We start from the raw sequence: 19228 nt of genomic DNA on the forward strand, positions 1-19228 counted from the left end.
ATTCCATCATTTTCCGATAAACTTCCCAACACAACATGGCAAAGGCATTTGAAATTATGACAGCAGGAATCACATTCACAGTTAGCAGAAGTGTTTATTTTGTTCACATCGTCTGTACCCTGTATACACCGAATTCAGTCTTAGAGTTGCATTCATCGCAGTGAATGTAAACATTTGGAAAGAGTTTGAACTTGTTTCCCACTCTGTAAGATTTAAAGGGTAACTGGTATTTTTCAGCTCTGACCCTATTTTCCCATGTTGTTGTGTCTAAGTGACCAATGAAAACAGCAATTTTTGAAACTGGTCCAGTACTACAGATTGTTCAAAGTGTCTGACAACATTATGGAAAGGATCCCTACAGAGATAGACCTCTTTGTTAAAGAGAACGTTCCTTTTTGTTTAACCAGTAACAGCCATCAAATATCCATCCCCAAACCCGCCACACTCCATTTAAATAAACAGCAATTTTGGTTTATATAGAGCCTGCATATTTTCACGTCTACCTGGGAGAATTAAGGGTTAATTTCAACAAACCAGAGTTGTTGATTGTTGGAATAGTGGACAGATCAACCAATACTTTGTTTTTGTTTTATTTTGTTTCTGTTGACTTTGTGTTTACAATGATAAAAAAAAAAGAATTATTTAAATGGAGTCTGGTGAGTTTGATGTAACCGATAGCGGGGTTGTTTCTGGCTAGAGAAAAAAACAATCTTACTCTTTAATAAAAAGGTTTATCTCTGAGCCTGATAATTGCCATGACTGGTTACATTGCAGCCTATTTTCCACTGCCAGCTGCAGCCCTGTTGCTCAGTACTGACCAATTTTGAAAACTATTGCTCTTACCAGTCACTTAGACACAAAAGCAAGGAAAAATAAAGTCAAGGTTGGAAAATACCAAAGTTACCCCTTTAAGTTTTACATCAAAATAGTCTTCCACATTTAAGTCTTGGTCTGAGACGTTAAGACATAGTAGTTTATATATATGTATGTGAAAAAGTCTATTTTGGATAAAAAAGTTTGTCATCAAGAAGTCTTAAAATAGCTAATATAAAATATATATATATATATATGCGAAATACATTCATGGGTTTGTTGTTATAAAGCAAAACAAAAAAGCATCTAAAATATTGCTGTCAAATGCCATTCCATTTTACAGTATATAAGTGTGTGTTTAGCTTTCTCAGTCACACCCATTAGTGTTCCCCACTGAATTTTTTTTTCACAGACATTATTCCATAACATCTTTAATAAACTGCTCCTGTCTTTTAGGTAGAAAGATGAACATATTTCTGCTGTAGTTACAGAAAGTGTACATGTTAATGAGCGTCTTGTCCAATATAAAAACCCTGCTGTACTGAGCACCCAAAGCGTAACAAAATAGAGACTTGGCTATCCATCAAAAAGCAATAAATATGAAAAATAAGTTAGCTAAAAACATTTCAAGTATCAAATCCCCTGGGTATTCGCTGTTCGACATCATAAAGGACACTGAGCACTGTGCACTTCTAAAGCTGTCAAAGCTCCGGCAGCCATTTTTAAGAGGCCAACTGGCATCCCTCTTGCAAAACAAAACACACAAAAGCAGCTTCCAGTCTGCTGTCCTCTTTCATGAACACTGCTGGTAATTCATATGTTGTAGAAAAAACATTAAAGCCAAATCTAGTCATTTTTATAGTCTGTGCAGTCTCTTTTTGGAGTAGTGTACATGGCATCTTCTGAGGCAATGATATTATTTCCTTTTCCCGGCAGCAAGGTGTCTCTTGGTTACAGCCTCCAGCCTCCTCCTCTCGGCCTCCTCCGCTTTCTTCCTTTCTTCTTTTAGCTCCTTGTACCGCCACTTTGGTATCTGCAGCAGGTGCCCACCTCCATCTTTGGCACTGCTCTTCCTCCTGATCTTTTCTGGTTCATAAGTGGGCGTGGGGGCCTTGGACACCCTCACTTTGGGGATGCTGAACCCCGGCCTGACACTGCTTCTCCTCAGCACCATGTGCAAGGGCAGCAGGCTGGTCCTCCGCAGCTCCAGGGCTTCGTTGTAAGCCACCATGCCCAGGCTGGAGCTCCTGTGTCGAGGCACCAAGCTATGGGCCTGAAGGCTGGCCCGACGGTCTGCTGAGTTCTTGGCCACCAGTGTGACTCGAGAGTTTTGGAAGAGTTTGAGGTGGCTGTCCACCCTGTCAGGGTTGAGGGAGCGGAGCTCTTTGGCGCGCTGCTGGCGGATGATTTCAGGAACTGCGTAACGCCGTTTGCCCACACTTGGGGGGCTGTCAGGACATACCTGAAACAAAATCAACAGTCTCTGATTGGTATTACTGTCTATATTGTCAGTATTAGGCACATTGCAGTTGCAATAATAGTAATAACAGTAGAATTCTGTTTTTTTTTATTAACAAAAAACAGTGCTCAGTATCCCTTTTGTTTGCAGCAATACTGGTAATCTTGCATGAATAACCTGCTTATCAGATAAGACTGCCGTTAATTATATCCTTTAATTATTATGAGCAAATCCCATAAAAAAGCAAAGAATTTGCTGATAAAATGAAATATAAATTAGCACCAGATTTATCCTTTAATAGCATCATTGCCACAATCATATCATTAGCTTATTTGCGCATCGATTCTATGAGACAGCTGTGTTAGAACGACTTTATTATACTTCTTGATAAGCACAAAAACAGCAGTAATTTGCACACTGATACAGAAACACGCAAATATTGACTGTTCAAATTTCAAGTCTGTTGAAGGTGGTTTCAGCATTGTACAAGAATGTTTGCTGCATCTGAAGATAAGAAAATGAGCCCTGATATCTCCAACTATGCTGAGAATGTACAGACACCAGCAGGAATAATGCAGAGAAAGCAACTTTAAAGACTTTGCAAAATCCTTCCTTATCACAAAGAGTAGTTACCCAATTCACCTTATCTCAGATTACTGTACATTTGCAAAATGCTTGTTGGTGTAAGGGAGAAAATGAGGGACATGTGGTTTGTGTGTTCTTGGGTCTCATCTGATACTGTTTAATGCTGATTAATGAATAAGTGGACATTGAAGAGTAAACACGATCTTGTGCTTTATTACTTACTGTATGGCATGCTACTGCTATAACAGGGTTCCTCATGGCAGTTGTAATAGAAACCATGTGGTCAATAACGCCTTCATCCTCAGGGTTGGTGACATTCGCCATGTTGAAGACGTTCCGTACAGTGTCTGACAGGCGCTTTAGACAGCCACGAGGCTCCTGGGCTTTGGCCACCAGTGATGCCAGTGGGGCCCACTCTAGACTGGGGAGAGCAAATCTGATATAAATACACTGTAAAGTTTACTCCTTGTAATCAAAATGCAAGTCATAGACTCTCTAATGGCTCCTTTTATTCATGTTTTTGTGTTGCTTGATGAATCTGTAATATCGTACGCTCTATATGGTATACTCTACACCGGTATATGAACTATTTCCCGTGACAGACAGGCATACAGAGAAACAATGTGAACCAGCTATGAGTTTACCTGTATGTATCACAGTACTGGTGGGGGCAGGGCCGTTCCATCAGGCGCGTCATCACCCAGGCAGTTTCATAACGGCCTGTAAAGTAGGCCCACTCCTTGGCAGTGAAGTGACGGCCAGAGTCCCTGGCATTCAGGGCAGCTCCTGGTGGGCACAAGAAAGCTGGTTAAAAATATAAATATGTGTTTTTCAGATGCTGTTTGGCTAGTTGTGAAGAGGCTGCTAACTACAGTGGCCAATGCAAAAAAAGGGAAAGTCCATAGAAGAGGACCTGTTCCCTATGTAGATATAAACGGTTTAATCTAAACTAACAAAACACAACAGCTCTTATTTTTAGGTGATTATACACAAAAGGGAACGTACTTATTATATTATGTTCCATTTCTGTCAATATATTCCCCTAAATCCAAAACAGTGTACCTTTAATGTTACAATTAAATCTTGACTTGAACCCCTTGTCTTTATAATTTGATTGACATTCATAGTTACGGCTACAAAGAGAATAGTCATCTAATAACTAAAATCTGGATCACTGTCACGACTTATTCAAATTGTCCATCTGTCCACCAATTTTAAATGAAAATCTGTTCAATTTTTAGTAATTACAGAATAAACAAGCATCTTCTTTGTTTCTGATCAGTCAAATCAACCCCAAAAAGTCCTGGTAATTAAAAAAAAAACATATAAGAAACAAATATCCAGGTCATTTGTGCTTATGTATGAAATCTACACATTTTGTTCTTTCTAATTGTTATAAAGTTTTGTACATCTGGTTTAATTGGACACATTTTCCCCACCTGCCATCATGAGCGAGCGCACACATTCCACCCTGCCCTGCATGGCAGCTTTCATCAGAGCGGTGAAGCCGTGGCAGTTTCTCCTCTCAATGTCCAACCCAGAGTAGTAGTTCAGAAGATAGTTGGTGATTGTTATGTGGCCTTGAAGAACAGAGGGACAAACAGGAGTTACTGCAGGTCACCACACAAAATCTGCAATACCAATATTGGCTTGGATAAGAGCTGCAAAATGCTTAATCACACTTGTCTATCATATTTTGAACGGGGCGAGATCCACCTCCATATGGCTGGTCATTATTCTCTTTTACACTTATCACTTCTGTTTCAAAAAGCTTAAATACAGCCAGTGCAAACTTTTTATGCTTGACTATGTGTTTGTCTGTGTCAGCATTAGTGCCAAACTGCCTGTGTGTGTATATTTGTATCTGTGTGTATGTGTTTAATAGTGTTTTGAACCGGCCTGTCGGCGCTTGTGTGTGCGTAACTAAGCCAGTGTCTGATATACTGCTGTGTGTGTGTGTTACCTGCTTGAGCAGCCGTGATGAGAGCTGTGTTTCCCTCACTGTCCTGCCAGTTGACATCCAGATAGGGACACTGAGACAGCGCTATAACGACGTCCACGTAACCTTGGTAGCATGCAACCAACAGCCCTATCTGAGACAAAGAAATGACAGGAGAGGAGAGGAGTTAAAAGACGAGGGAAAGGGATAGAGAGGTCTAAGTTTAGAATCAGCAAAAATGTTCAGGGGAAAAAAAACTTGCCAAAGGAGATGAAGCAAAACTGCAGTAAAGTGCTGACATATAGGAAGCTGTACGGAGAAAAATGCGATCACGGCAGTGTCAGTAGAAACCCACAAGACCAGGAGACCTCTGTGCGTCTTTCAAAACTAATATCCTTGAATAAATGTGACATCTGTTGTCTTTTCATTGAGGACTGAACCTTCATGAACTCAGCGGAAAAATAAGCTGTCTCTGATGTTGTTGTGTACTTTTGTGTGTGAGTGTGTGCTACAGTAGGGACCCATTTATGTGTGTGAGTGTGGACCAGTGTGTAAATTTTAGTCTGTCAGTGTGAGTTTATGTGAGTTGGGAGTGTGTTAGTCCTGGAAAACTCCTGTAAAAGTTGGGTACTTTCCGGAAGGTGCACATTGCAGAGGCCAAGACAAACAAGTTTGCCACCAGAGGAGAGATGGGGGGAAACTGCGAGGTATTTAGGAACACAGAGTTCTCAGTTGACTTATCATATGCACACTGTATTTATACAATTGTACATGAATCATTTATGTAGAAAGTATTTCTGTAGATGAGTAAGAGCACAGGTGGATGAATGCTGATAAGGCATGTTCTCCTACAGGAAGTCAAAATGTATTACTTTAATACTTTAATGCACTATTTAATATATGTAAATGATTGGAAGGTAGATGTGTTATTTTATTGGAAATGACCTAAACCTAACAAAAATGGTCTTGAAAACTCAAATTAGACACCTGTAGGAGACAACTAATTGCATATTTGTCAGTTGATGATGTGGGTAGCACCTTCTTTTTTCTCTAACATGCAGTGTAATACATCTGCCATTTCATCATTTTCATGTCCAAAAACCATAAGATGAAAACTCACTAAAATTGGCAGATGTGTTGCACTTTCTCCCCACTACTTAGGCACAAAACATGTCACTCAATGACCTCAAGATGGCACTGTAACAACCAAGTTTATGTTTTTGCAACTAGCGAAAACGACTTGTTTTAGAATCATAATTCTTTAACCATTTTAATCTCTCAACACATCTATGTCTTTGCTCTGGGGATCTTGTGCTCTAAAAATGTCACATTTTAGGAACTTTTTTCTCAGTTCTCCATCCTATTTTTCGTAAACTCGTCCCAGATTGTTGGTCCAATTTTCCCAAAACTTTGGCAGGATCAACAACAGGCATCACATATCTAAGGTTATCAAGGAAATTTTGATATGTCAATCCGTCTTGGAATAATACATTTTTATACATATTATCGTTAAGTTTTTCTTGTATTTTTTCTGAATTTCTTGCATGGAAACCTTTCATTCCTCAGAGCAATAATACTGTCTAGTTTCTGTCATCATAAGTGTCTGTTTTGTTCCATCAAAGGCATAAAACTTGGGGCGCCTTGGTAGCCAAGTGGTTTACAGTGCATGCCATATAACCACAACATCCTGGGTTATTTCTGGCCCTGAGACCTTTGTTGCATGTCATACACATCTCCATCTCTCCCTATATTTCTACTCTGTCCTTTGTCAAGTAAAGATAAAAATGGCCCCCAAATCAGGCACAAAAATTATACTGTAGTACTGTATTTAAATACTTAAAATGGAATGATACAATATAATATACTTTATTGTCTCTGCTCAGAAGTTTGTTTATTAATATGAGAAGTAAAATACACAATATTGGAGACATTTATTAGAGCCGTGAAACAGTTTCTAAGCAACTGACAACACAGTGACTACTATGAGTTCATTAAAAATAGTAAATGATTATACTGCTTCAGTTCAAGTCAGGCTGACTTGTGAAGTCGCAGCTTGAAACAACTGCAACAAAGTCAAACAAACAATGTGTTGTTCATAACGATCTATTAATTGGCAAGCTAGCAGAACCTACAGGGACTCTTAATTGGTGCTTTATTAAAGCCAGGTGTGGTGGAAAGATCAACCAATCCAAACTACTCTGTGTCAAAACACAAGCATGCATCAGATGAAAGACAAATATTTATGTATTCTGCTACAGGTGCCTGCTGAGAGTAATCAGGAAGAATAAAAGAGGCATTTTTATTTAGACATGTCATTTCCAATTACAAAATAAACTTACACCTCTTTAATTTTCCGCTTTAAAGGCTTTTCCAGGTCATGCTGTACATAAAAGAATATGGTATGATGAAAGTACGTGTCCTGTGTTTATGAAGTGTGCCAGCACAGACATGGTGATTAAAACAGAAGTAAAATTCACCAACTGTATCTTCTCCCAGCTGCTGTAGAAATGACACACAAACACAAAATAAAAATGCACTCAACTGCAGGACAGACCACAGTACAATGACATGTATTTAACCTATTTGCACATATTTAATGTCATGTGAATATTAGGCCTCTACCATAGAGAGTTAAAAATCAAACGTAACAACTGTTCTAGCAAGAGTTTTTAGGTATTTTAGGTAAGCTGTTACAGTTTGTTCCACATTTGCTATTTCTTGATTCGTGAACCTGCTTCTGTTACGTGATGATCTTTTCATAAGAGCACTCAGAAAATTCTACTTGATGCTTTGCAACTCATGGCACAATAGGTTTTTAGTCTTGTTTGCCGAGCACACTGTGTGACTTACCAAATTATTTATTCTATTTCTGGTATATATGTGATCAAAAGTTCTGTTTCGCTGAAATGAATAAATATAATAATGGCTGAAGATTGGTACAGAGGGGCCTGGAGGTTTATAGAAAACTTACAAAGTTTGTGCCAAATTCCTGCATATCCACCTACTACTACCCACACAAGCACAATATACTGACAGGATGTACAAAAGGATAGTTATATATATACATCTCCACAAACTGAATTCTAAACAATATTGCCACTCATGCAAACTTCCTACACTAAAAGGTAAACTTTAGTATTTTTCAACCTGGACACACTGTTTTTGTGTCCAAGTGACTAAAGTGGACAATTTTTAAAGGTTGTCCACTAATCAGAGAGATACTGCGGCCACAGTGGCAAAACAGGATGCAATGTGTCCCCATGAGCAATTGTGCACCATCAATTTACATCCATTAAAAGTTTTTTTTTTTTTTTTTTGCCACTGATAGGCTCAGATTGTTATCATAAATTTCTGATACCAAAGTATCCCATCAGAGAAACGGATAATTTTTTGTTACCTTTTGCTTGTCTTGTCTTTTTGTTTGACCAAGTCTTACTGAAGGAGAAGTCGTGTTTCTGAAATCTTGCAGACTGTTCCAGATTGTCAAAACAGCTCCTGGCACTCTTCATCCAACTCTCAACAATCTTACTGTTGTCTTCCTACAACAAGTCACATCTCACAATTTTTCAGAGCATGTTTTATCTAAGAATGTTTCAGTGTTACAGCTGAATATTTAGATAATTTTGACAATGTGGAAAAGTCTTTGAGACTTCAGATTGAGACATCCCCTTGGGTAAATTTTGGCTACACACACTAACAAACAGATCGGCTCAAGCGAAAGGTAAGAAATAACGTTCCATTTCTTTGTGTGGTCTTTTCTATTATGTTGTCAGACAGTCATGGTAATCTGAGCCAAAAACAAGCACTTTTAATGGATGTAAATTGATGGTGCACTGCTGTGGCTGCAGCGCTCTCTCTCAGTAAAGGACCTATTTCAAAAACTGTTGTCTCACAAAAAAAAAGGGGAGAAAAGGGCCAGGCTGAAAAATGCTGACGTTTCCTTCAAGTGCATCAATCTTCTTATCAGGTTGCATAATTTTTTAATTATCCTTAATTAACCAGGATCTAAACTCTAAGCATTACGTTACATCATCTGACCAATTTAACAGTCACATTATTCAAGATAATACAGCGCCAGTATTCCTGAACACGTGATGGTCTGATTGATCCATTTACAGCTAAAGTACAGTCGATGTTAATTCACCTGCACCTGAAACCTTAAAGTTTTAAGTGGGAAAGGTTAAGAGGGTTTTCCTGTGGAGTAACTAGGGGATTGTCTGGAAGAAGTTCACATGCACTGGCAAAGCTCCAGATTGTTCTATCTGGTTAGACGCTCGCATGTAGACTTTGTCTATGTCTCTCTCACTCTCACGTACACATACACACATTCTTGGCAAGCCTCCAGCCCTGCTGTGTTGTACTTAAGCAGCATGCCCTGCAGCACGTCTGGAGCAATCTCAGTCGTCTGGCAATGTCCTATTTTCTCAGTGAACCTTTTTCACTCACGCACAAACAAGCACAAGCATTTAACTTATTTTTTACCCCTTTTCTCCCAGGCACTAGTTTTTACTTCACACATCCCCATTTGGAATATTTGTTACATTTATTGGACTCTGGTGCACACTACCAGTGGCCGCTGGCAATGTTAGGTGACTGAAGAGAAGAGCACCAGGAAATGCACACACCACAGCACACAATTGCAGCGCATGAACCGAGAAAAAGGCAATCATGGGCTACACAATATGACCCACTCAGTGACTAACTGTGAGGCTAAAGGGATAAAAATAACAACACTAGCAGGTAGCTCAACAACCCTGAAACAATCAGGAGAGGTACTTCCACAGAGGGATGAGTGTGTGTGCAGTGTGTGTGTGTAAGATAGGGATACAGTAAAGTGAGACTTGGAGCATGACAGGGATTCAAATCCTCAGCGATAGCTTTTTGGGAGGATTGTGTATTTTGTATGTAGGCCAAATGAAGAAGCACTCTATGGCAGTTTTACAGCTTTCATTACTTTATGCTGATGGACGTAGACATATGCCCTCCCCGACTGTAATCTCGTCTGTTCCATTTCACAAATTTGTTGCCGTCCTTTTAAACTAAGGTTTTTACCCCAAAGTCAATGCACACCAAACTTCCCCTTGATGGAACTGGAGTTTTTCCTCTTTTTATACTAGCTTGTAAAATATGAAGTTGTGATGTAAGGTAGTATTTTTCTGTGCACATGGTCTGATCTCTCGATATTTGCATTATCAAATCTAAAATATGTTCCTCTGAATTACACAAATCTTGAGCGTGTAGGTCTTTTTTTTGGTGTGCATTCATATGAACTACAAATGTCGATACAAGGCATTCTTTCTTACATAGTTATCTAACATTGGCAATTTAAGCAGTCTGTTCCCCTCCAAAACATTCAACATTATGATGAATCCAAACGATGGTGAGCCGTAACATTTTAATTTATTTTTGGTGATGACAATTTTGACCAAAAAGTACATATGTTGACATGGTTATGGTTATGATTATGGTTTTGGTTTGGGGTTAGTGTTTGGGAAGGAGATTCCTTCACAAAACAGAATTTTAATTTCAGCTGAACTTTAACTAAAATCTGTATATTTGTGATCAAGGTCAGTGGGTTCTGATACACCCACAAATGCTGGTCAACTTATTATAAAGACACAGACAAAGACACAAACACACTCACAAAGTAATCTGGGGAATATCCAGAGCTAGGAATAGAAAGGCTTAGCCGTATCAGTCAGCAACACAGAGACAGAGGGGGGAGGGAGACGGATGTAACTATGCATCTACAGTTGATATGGGAAGAAAGCTGTAATAATTAGCTCTGACAGGGATGACACAACACTCAGTGTAACCCTTAATGTTCCCTTAAACACACAATAGATACAGATTTCCAAGCCAGTGTTCAACCATGTTGTAAATTGCATCTTAATGAAATCATGTAAAGCAGACCACAGCACGTCTGTATCTTAAGATAAGCATGGATGAACTGATTGACTTTACCTGGTTCTGAAATGAAAGAGGACCTGGAATTATTAACTTCACATATTTGGTGTTTACAATTTTTGCCCAGTATTGGTTTTAAAGTTGATGGGGCTGATCAGATATTGACTATGTCCTAATCCTCAATAATCAATAGAAATAGAAGAAATAGAAAAATAAGTCTTTATGCCCTATGATGTGTATTATTCTGCTACAGCTGGACAAAATGGTAAATTTCATCTAACAAAAGTTGTAGCAGCATTTTATCATTCACAAATACAAAGAATAGCATCCCAGCCAAGTAGAAACCTGTGTAATCTCCCAAAAATGTGTCGTATTGACCCTCCATGCTAGGGCACCTCTTGGTCTGCATTTTTGCTGTTTTTGACAGTGATTTTTATTTAACATATTTTGAATAATCTAGTAATGAATTCTACCTTTTATATCTTATCTCTTTACTCTTTTATTGTAAAGCTTTTTGAAATGCCGTATTGTACGAAATGTGCTATACAAAAAAAACCTGCCTTGCCTAGAGCAACCAAGAGCCTGCTTCCCTTACGGTTCCCCAATGTGACTTCTTCAATAAACTAATCTAACTACCTTCTTGTTTCCTAAATAAGGACTTACCCACACTGTAAATTTTTTACTTCCAAATAAGTACCGGTCCAAGCTAAATCCTGCAAAATCATCTGAGCAGCAGACAACCTGTATCTCTGCGGCCTGCATGAGCCGAGAATACAACATTGCATTCGTTTGGCATTTTACAGTACATCTTTGTGTTCAGGGACACACACACACACACACACACACACACACACACACACACACACACACACGGGCAAATACACTCGAGACTGCCCTCAATCACACACACCAGAAGCACTGACGCAGACCTACTGGTCCATGTTTCTGTCAATAGCCTCCCTGTTAGCTGTGTATCTGTCTGCAGCTGAGCGTTCACACGGCTGTATCAAATCAGATGTGTATGACTGTCGCTTTGATTTTTCCACTCATCTGTATTTGCTAGCAGCATCATGCTCTCTACCATCTGCTGTGCCAAATTTCTGTCTCTCCCCCCCGTGCCTCATTCAGTCCGCTTGCCTGTTGGTCGATCTGTGTGTTGGTCAGTTGTACTTTTTGCTTGTGTGAGACTCTGTGGTTGACTTTGTTGTGCTGTATCTGCTGTATCTGTCCTGGTCCATCAACTGATCTCACCCTGTTAGGAAAATTTGATGTGATCAAAAGGAGTGTGAGTATGTGTGTGTTTGTATGTGTGTGAGAGAGAGAGAGAGATGGGAGAAAAAGAGAGAGACACAGAAAGAGAGAGGTGACAGGGTGCCCTCATTTAAGTTTATTGAATTCTGTGTGTGTGTGTGTGCGTGTGTGTGTGTGTGTGTGTGTGTGTGTGTGTGTGTGTGTGTGTGTGTGTGTGTGTGTGTGTGATTTATTGAGTTTTCATGTGAGCATGACAACTTAACCAACTGACTGCAATGGAAACACACATGCTGCCCTAAACAGGGTCAGAGGTGGACATTGATCTATTAATATAAATTAACATTCATAACCATAATGATTAAGGATCTACACTTATCCTTTTACTTTTTACAGACTCATCCAACACATCTGCTATCATAGTCACCACACTGAGAATATACTGTCAGGATTTGGACATTGACAGCACATATAATTACTGTGATGTAGTCATATACAAGGAAAATTAAATACACATACTTCTGACCTACATAAAGGCTTGTCATTAAGTTTCTTACTAAATTTAGCATTCAGTGTGTGTGTGGTTTCTCCCTGTCGTCTGAGGGTACAGGAGGATGGAGACTGGCTGTATATTTCTGGCTTATTACATTGTGATCATGTTTGCAATTAATCAAGTTTTAACATGTGCAGTGGGCAGTGGATGGTGTGAATTTATTGCTTTTTGAAGGCTGGATTGAGAGAAAAACTGAACCATGCTGGAAGAAAAATTAGCAAAAGTTGTGACTGATTGTTTATTATATTCCAAAAAAAGGTTTGATGATTTTAAAAAAATGATGACCTATATTTTATTCAACACAACAACCCTAAACTTTAAGTAAATGTTCAATAGAAACTTGAGAGTAAGTTTTGAGGCTTATGAGAATACTTCAGGGACTTTTGCCGAAAGATTAGTATCATAATCTAATGTAATTAAGTGTTGCCTATAAACCACAGAGGCCAATGCTTGGGGTGCAAAAATCTATTCTTCCTGTTTGCCATGAGATTTTAAAATGCACACGTCTTATATTTGATGTTATCTTCATCTCTCAAAAATTGCACAGCAGGTAATAAATGCACTTATCAGACTACCATTGACATCAGACTCAGGGTTGCTCTCCTGTGCTGGCAAATATCCACCTTGTTGAAGTACCTGTATGAAAAACACAGGCTCCCTACCAGTTTCTGGGCTGCCATTCTGTAGCTGACCCAAACCTCTCACCTCCCTGTTGAAGGGGACCACAGACCAAATTATTTTGTTTGTGTCAAATAATAGGCTGACCCAGGCAAATCTACACTTTTTTTCAGCACCTTTTTAGTTCCCCAACATGACCTTCAAAAAGTGTACTACACCTACTCTTTTCGGACTGCCCTGATGCATCAATGTGAACATTAAAGAAGTAATTCACCCGATGTTATGTTGAATTTGTGAAGAAAACTTTGATTTTGTCGAATTCCTCTGATGAATGTAGAATCCAAAAACGGAGAAAACTATTAAATTTAAGTAACTGGCGATGCAGTTTAACAACAGAAAAACTATATCAATATATGTGTTTACAAACTCTCACACAACTCGCACAGTATAGTCGAGGTCTTTTCTATTCAGTCGTATGCTCTGTATTTCCTTAAAAGACAGTTTCAAAGTTAGCACTTTACCACTGCCTCAATCCATCACTTTGTTTGTATTATGGTTGACACAGGGTTTGTTGGGAATCACACAATAACAGAAACTAACTGGTCAAGTTAGCAATAGACCAGCAGCTTCTGTGTTCAGCTAGGTAAAATTACTGTTTTTGTCAATGGTGTCTGGTTTTAAAGAGAACATACAGTAGATAAATTGCACTTTTAGTTCAGTTCCCTGTTGGAAAAGGCTGTCTGTTGGGGAAATACTGAGCAGACGACTGGAAAAATTAAATTTGGAATATATTGCACGAATTGTGTGGGTGTTTGTAAATGGAAGTTTTGATATAGTTTTGCTGTTGTTAAATGAGGTCAAAGACTTAACTCTAGTTTTGGATTCTTCGTTCACCAGAGGCAGGCGAGGAATACAAAGTTTCCCTCAAAAATGTAACCTGTGATGAGTACTTAACATAAAATGGTCTTTTAAAACATGAGTTTTTTTTAGTATTAATACTACTTGATACACAACACCATACTTTCATACTTCCATACAGCATATTGTAAATATAATTTGGCATAATATTAACACTAGTTTGTTTTTGATTAACATTTTTTTATAGTGTAAATCCCCAATGATGAGTAGGAAGGGGAAATAGTGTGAATGCTGCATTTGGATAAATCCAAGCCTGGATGTAACACCCCTCTTTGTTTTGTCAATCACATTATCAGGATGTCTGCTATATTAGAATGTTGACATCTGTTTCAGGATGTTGAACACACACACACACACACACACACACACACACACACACACACATGCACTAATGAGCTTAACAGATTCATATCAACATGTGTTTCCAATAGAGGAGTGGCCTAACCTGTACTGTGCAAGGGTACATCTCTAAGGTCACAGGGCATAACAAGGCAAATGGCAATTGCACGAGCTCACATCCTGGTTATCTATGCAAAAACATAACTGTCTCTCACTGCAACACACACACACACACCCGCATACAGTCATGTATGCCATGGACAAGCATGTGTTTTGGGGTCTTGTGTGTCACTGAGAAGAAAAATCTTAACATTCCAATGACGTCATTTCTGTTCTTCCTTCCCATGATCTCACCAGTAATTACATACATGCAGAGAAGTGAGCAGGGAGAGATGGTGGGAGGAGATGGTGAAATAGTAGAAGGGACAAAGAGAGATGGGGGTGGCCTCAAGGTTAGAGGCACAGATCTGTGATGTAAGATCAGTTGTACGAAAATACAGACCAGCTGGGAATTTTAAGTAAATGAATAAAACACACTTCCTCCCTCAGCAACTACAATTTCACTCAAAATGTCTCCACTGGAGCTCTTTAGTTGCCAATAGTAGAAAACTACACTTATCATGTCAAAGTATAAAACAATGTGCTGGTAATGAGAAAAGGGGTTTTCTTTATCACTTTGTTTCTGAATAAAATAGTTAACAATTAAAGCCACAGGCAGGCTGGTGTTTATTTAAGTAATGTTTTGTTATATTTCAAACTGTCACTACATCCACACAGTAGTAAATGAGGCAAATCTTTTTCCTCCTCCTCGTCACAGCGATTCTAATGGCATTTGCTCAAATACACTTTGGCGGCAAACTTTTTAATTTACAGCTTAATGGTATTACAAAAATATGACTCTGAAAGCACTTGAAGGGAGAGCCAGGCAATGCTGTGACAGAACTGTGGTTCATATTTGATCAGCGTTGTCAAGATTGAAAGTTTGACCGCAGTTCACCAGCTATGACTGACAAGATTGACAGCTGCATTAGAGACTCCTTGGCTCTAATTGATTGTTTTCATTCACATGCAGTGGATTCTTGCAAACGCCATTAGAAGCTCTATGAAGAGAAGGAAAATGAATTTCTTTACAGGTTATCTGTCTCATACACAACAGTGTGGATATAGTGATAGTTTCAGCAATAAGCTACTTTTATAAAAGTAACCAACTGTAGTTTTAACACAAATACATTGAGTCACAACAATACAAGATAAAAGGCATGTGATTCCTCTTTAGCATAGAGCTCTTTGCCAGCTTATTCAATTTCTATTAGGAAAATGTCCAGATAAATGAGAACTAGTCTCGCGTTCCATCATTATGGATTTATCTCTTTGCCCCAGGCTACAGTTCTTTGGCAGGAGTGAAGCGATACACAAGGTGTAAAGAGATGCATGCTTTGATTGCACTGCAGATAAAATGTCCAATAATTTTCCAGTGACTCCTTTGATAAATTATCTTTAGTGAAAAACTATAAGTCTGTTAATTAAAATTCAACGGACTAAAGTGTTTGATTATGGTAAAAGTCTGCAACTCCACAAACAGGAACTGCTGCTTCCCTTGCAGAATGTGTAGCTGTACATGCATCTTAGGACTGTACAAATTGTTCTTAGATGCCCTAATACCATCAGCTTATTGGTAGATAATGTGTTTACTCACGGAACCCAAACAAATTTAATTCCAAAATAAGAAAATGCAGTAGGACAAACGCTCACATGAATGTGCCTGCTGCATGACCACACACATACACACTCTCTCTCATAGGCACAGAGGAGTGTGTGTTCAGTTAACCATGAGAGACTTCAGTGTTGCTCGCTCCTGCAAAAAAACCTGAGGTCTGTCAACACAGACACGTATACACCCAGCTGTCAGAAAGTACAGTTTGGTATGAAAAATGATTCACAATACGGGTGTGAGTTTATGAAATTCAGGATTAATGTGACATTTTAAAGCCAACTTTCTAACTAGACTATTTGATTATTAATTAATTGTTTTACAGACTTTAGATTCTGGTGCAATAACTATATTGAGGCAGTCCAGCATGGGCCTGGAAATAGCGAAGTAAGCCACTGCAGCTCAGGTTTAATTATTTCAATGAGTGTGAGGCTCTTAAAGTGAACTTGCTGCAGTCAGGAAGGTGATAGAGGCTGTCTAGCTGAAGATGTCTGGTACTAATACACACAGCACATTGACTGCCCCTGCATGACCACTCAATACTTGATCCATACCCCAAAATACAATGATATGTAATTGGAGCCAATTCAGCTAATGAACTAAACACTTCACCAAAGCCTTGACCCTTTCCATGTTGTAACACTGGTGTCAGACGGACTAATGAGCATTAGCCACTTGTGTGAAGTTACTCAAAGTGTTCCTATTATGTGCTTCATACCCTGTTATTTCTGTCCTTCTCGTTGACCTCCTCCTCCTTCACTCCATGCCGTATCATTATCCGGACGATAGCCGCGTTGTTGGTGCAGCACGCCTGGAAAAAAGACAGCGGCTCCGGGCTCTCCGGAGACGGGGTGCGCTCCGAGTCCGCGAACACATCATCCGGCGGGTAAAATGAGTCGTCTGACGCGATACTCCGACAATCCTCCAAGTCCTCGAAGTCAACTTCTTCGAAATCCTCCTCCTCCTCTTCCTCTCCTCCATCGTCCTCTTCATCGTCCTCCTCGCACGAGCCCAAGTAATTCTCATCGTCAGAGTTGGACAGCGGCTCCTCCACTATGGTCGGGTGGATTTGGGTGACTTTTTGCTGCTGCTGGAGCTGTTTGACCCGAACCGGCGAAGCGCCTCCTCCATCTCTGTCGTCCGTGATCAGCACCATCTAACCCCCGAGCCTGGGGCACTGTCCGTGGGGTAGAGTGCAGCCTGGCACGCGGGGCGCGGGCATGGGACTGGCTGTCTCTCTTTACAAGAACGGAGTCAAACTATACCACCTTAAAAAGTCTCAAACGTAATCCAGGGGACCGTACAAAAACTCCGTGACCCTCGGTAGTTTTTTTTTATCAGTTGCGCATCCAGTCATAACCATCAGTCATCTTCTGCGAGTTGTTGAAAACATTTCCAATTGAGCCGTGAACGTCCCTCGAAGTGAAATATTTAGCCCCAGAATGAAACCACGTTGAGTTGTAATTGCAGTTATCGACTGGAGAGCACATGAATGGATTCAGGTGGCAAGAAGTGGAGCTACAGCACAAAGTAAAAGTGCTGCGCACACGACCGTCCCATGTAGGGCGGAGAGAGACAGCAGCCTGTTAACCTATAGTCGCCTAATCCGATTAGACGCGACTGCGACCTCTCTCTCTCTCTTTCTCTCTCTCTCTTTCTCTTTCTCTCTCTCTCTTTCGTTCTTTCTCTTTTCCTCCCTCTCTCTCTCTTTCTCTGTCTACTGACAAGAGATTGATTGTACTCTATCTGCTGGACGACCCCATAGTGCCCATAGTCAAGCATTAATATTCTTCGGATATTCATATTCATATTCAACAGGACCCATGTAAAAGGGGGGGGGGGTTGGTGGTCCTTGACCAGAAAAATTTGAGCGTAAAATACGGAATTTTCTGCACTCTGATGCGCAAATCTATAATAATAACAATAATAATAATAATAATAATAATGGCTTTATTTATATATCACCTTTAATAACAAAGTGCTTTGGCAAACAAAGCAAAGCAGTGGCAAGAAACCCCATGCAGAGGCAATTTAACAACAGAAGCCAGACAGTAATGCAGAACCAAAAGGCCAGACAAGAAAAAGAGATGCTGAAACATGTCAGAAAAATACAATAACAAAATAAAGGCAGTACAAAATAGGCCTATCATACAGTGTCTCTATGCTCTTGCTGTAAATTGAAAGTAGAGGGCAGTTATTTTTTGTGACCCCTTCCCTATTTCAATGACTTAGTTTCTACTCTGGATACTAGCTTACATTGTAATGTTGTGACAAATGTTTTCGTTTTAGTTTTTCCAACAAGATTTTGTGGTTTCAGGCGATTTTGAAACCAAAATAAAAACCCCACGTTCTTCTCCCTTTAGAAAAAAAAAAATCCCCTGTGTGTATGAAGTGATGGTTCTCTAAATATGATTCATGAAAACTCACATGGGGAAAACCAGCACTAAATAACAGCCCATAATGAGTCATTTGATTTGAATAGCTACATGGCATCACTTTGCTGTGAACTAATAGAGTTTGCTAATTTTCACGCTTATAATGCAGATTAGGTTCAAGTGAAGTGATTAGCATTATTTAAATGATTGCCGAACATGGGTTACATTTTCCATCACATGTAGTATGATTCTGAGATATTTTACACACAGCCTTAGCGCATTCTGTTCAGCCACCACTCTCTGTCCCTCTCTCTCTCATTTTCTTGGCCACTGGCCAGTTGAGATAATAGAGACATAGATTGGTCTTCATTACTCGGTGCTCATGGAGAGAGTTGGGCTTGCGTGTGTAACCAGTTTCATCTCATGGAAAATTCATACTAATTTGTAGGGAGAGCAATGTCTTTCATCTAGTTTGCAAAAAAAAAAAAAAAGAAAGAAAAAAAAAGAGTGACTGGGGGCTCAACCGCAGAGAATTTTCTCAGAATCATTTGGCTTAACAGTAACCTCAAAACAGGTATGGGTGGATAATGAGACAATGGGCCCCTGGGCACAGACATGTAAAAGGGTCCACCATCTCTCCTATGTAGGATCAAGACACACATCTTATCGTAGTTTAGTCTGTTTCTTTGGTTTTTGTCTGTGTGGCTGTTTTGCTTCCTATGATGCTGATTGTGCTGATTGTGGTTATTGTGGCTCGAGTTTC

The 19228-nt window shown here is 39.5% G+C and overlaps 2 protein-coding genes across 2 annotated transcripts in view; one reads left to right on the top strand and one right to left on the bottom strand.

Moving 5' to 3' along the window:
- Window positions 1-19228, top strand: part of dap (death-associated protein) — a 99182-nt gene that overhangs the window by 23805 nt on the left and 56149 nt on the right. The gene's annotated exons all lie outside the window — the stretch shown is intronic.
- On the bottom strand, window positions 75-17624 carry ankrd33ba (ankyrin repeat domain 33ba). Its single transcript, XM_042510763.2, has 6 exons — window positions 16809-17624; window positions 4821-4950; window positions 4297-4437; window positions 3502-3643; window positions 3080-3278; window positions 75-2275 (listed from the first exon to the last, which is right to left on the bottom strand). Exons 1-6 carry the CDS (start codon window positions 17244-17246, stop codon window positions 1730-1732), a joined length of 1596 nt encoding a protein of 531 aa, XP_042366697.2. The 5' UTR covers window positions 17247-17624; the 3' UTR covers window positions 75-1729.

Source organism: Plectropomus leopardus, chromosome 21 (genome assembly GCF_026936395.1).
Source record: "Plectropomus leopardus strain MGB_pleo_1.0 chromosome 21, ASM2693639v1, whole genome shotgun sequence".
Classification (NCBI taxonomy): domain Eukaryota; kingdom Metazoa; phylum Chordata; class Actinopteri; order Perciformes; family Serranidae; genus Plectropomus; species Plectropomus leopardus.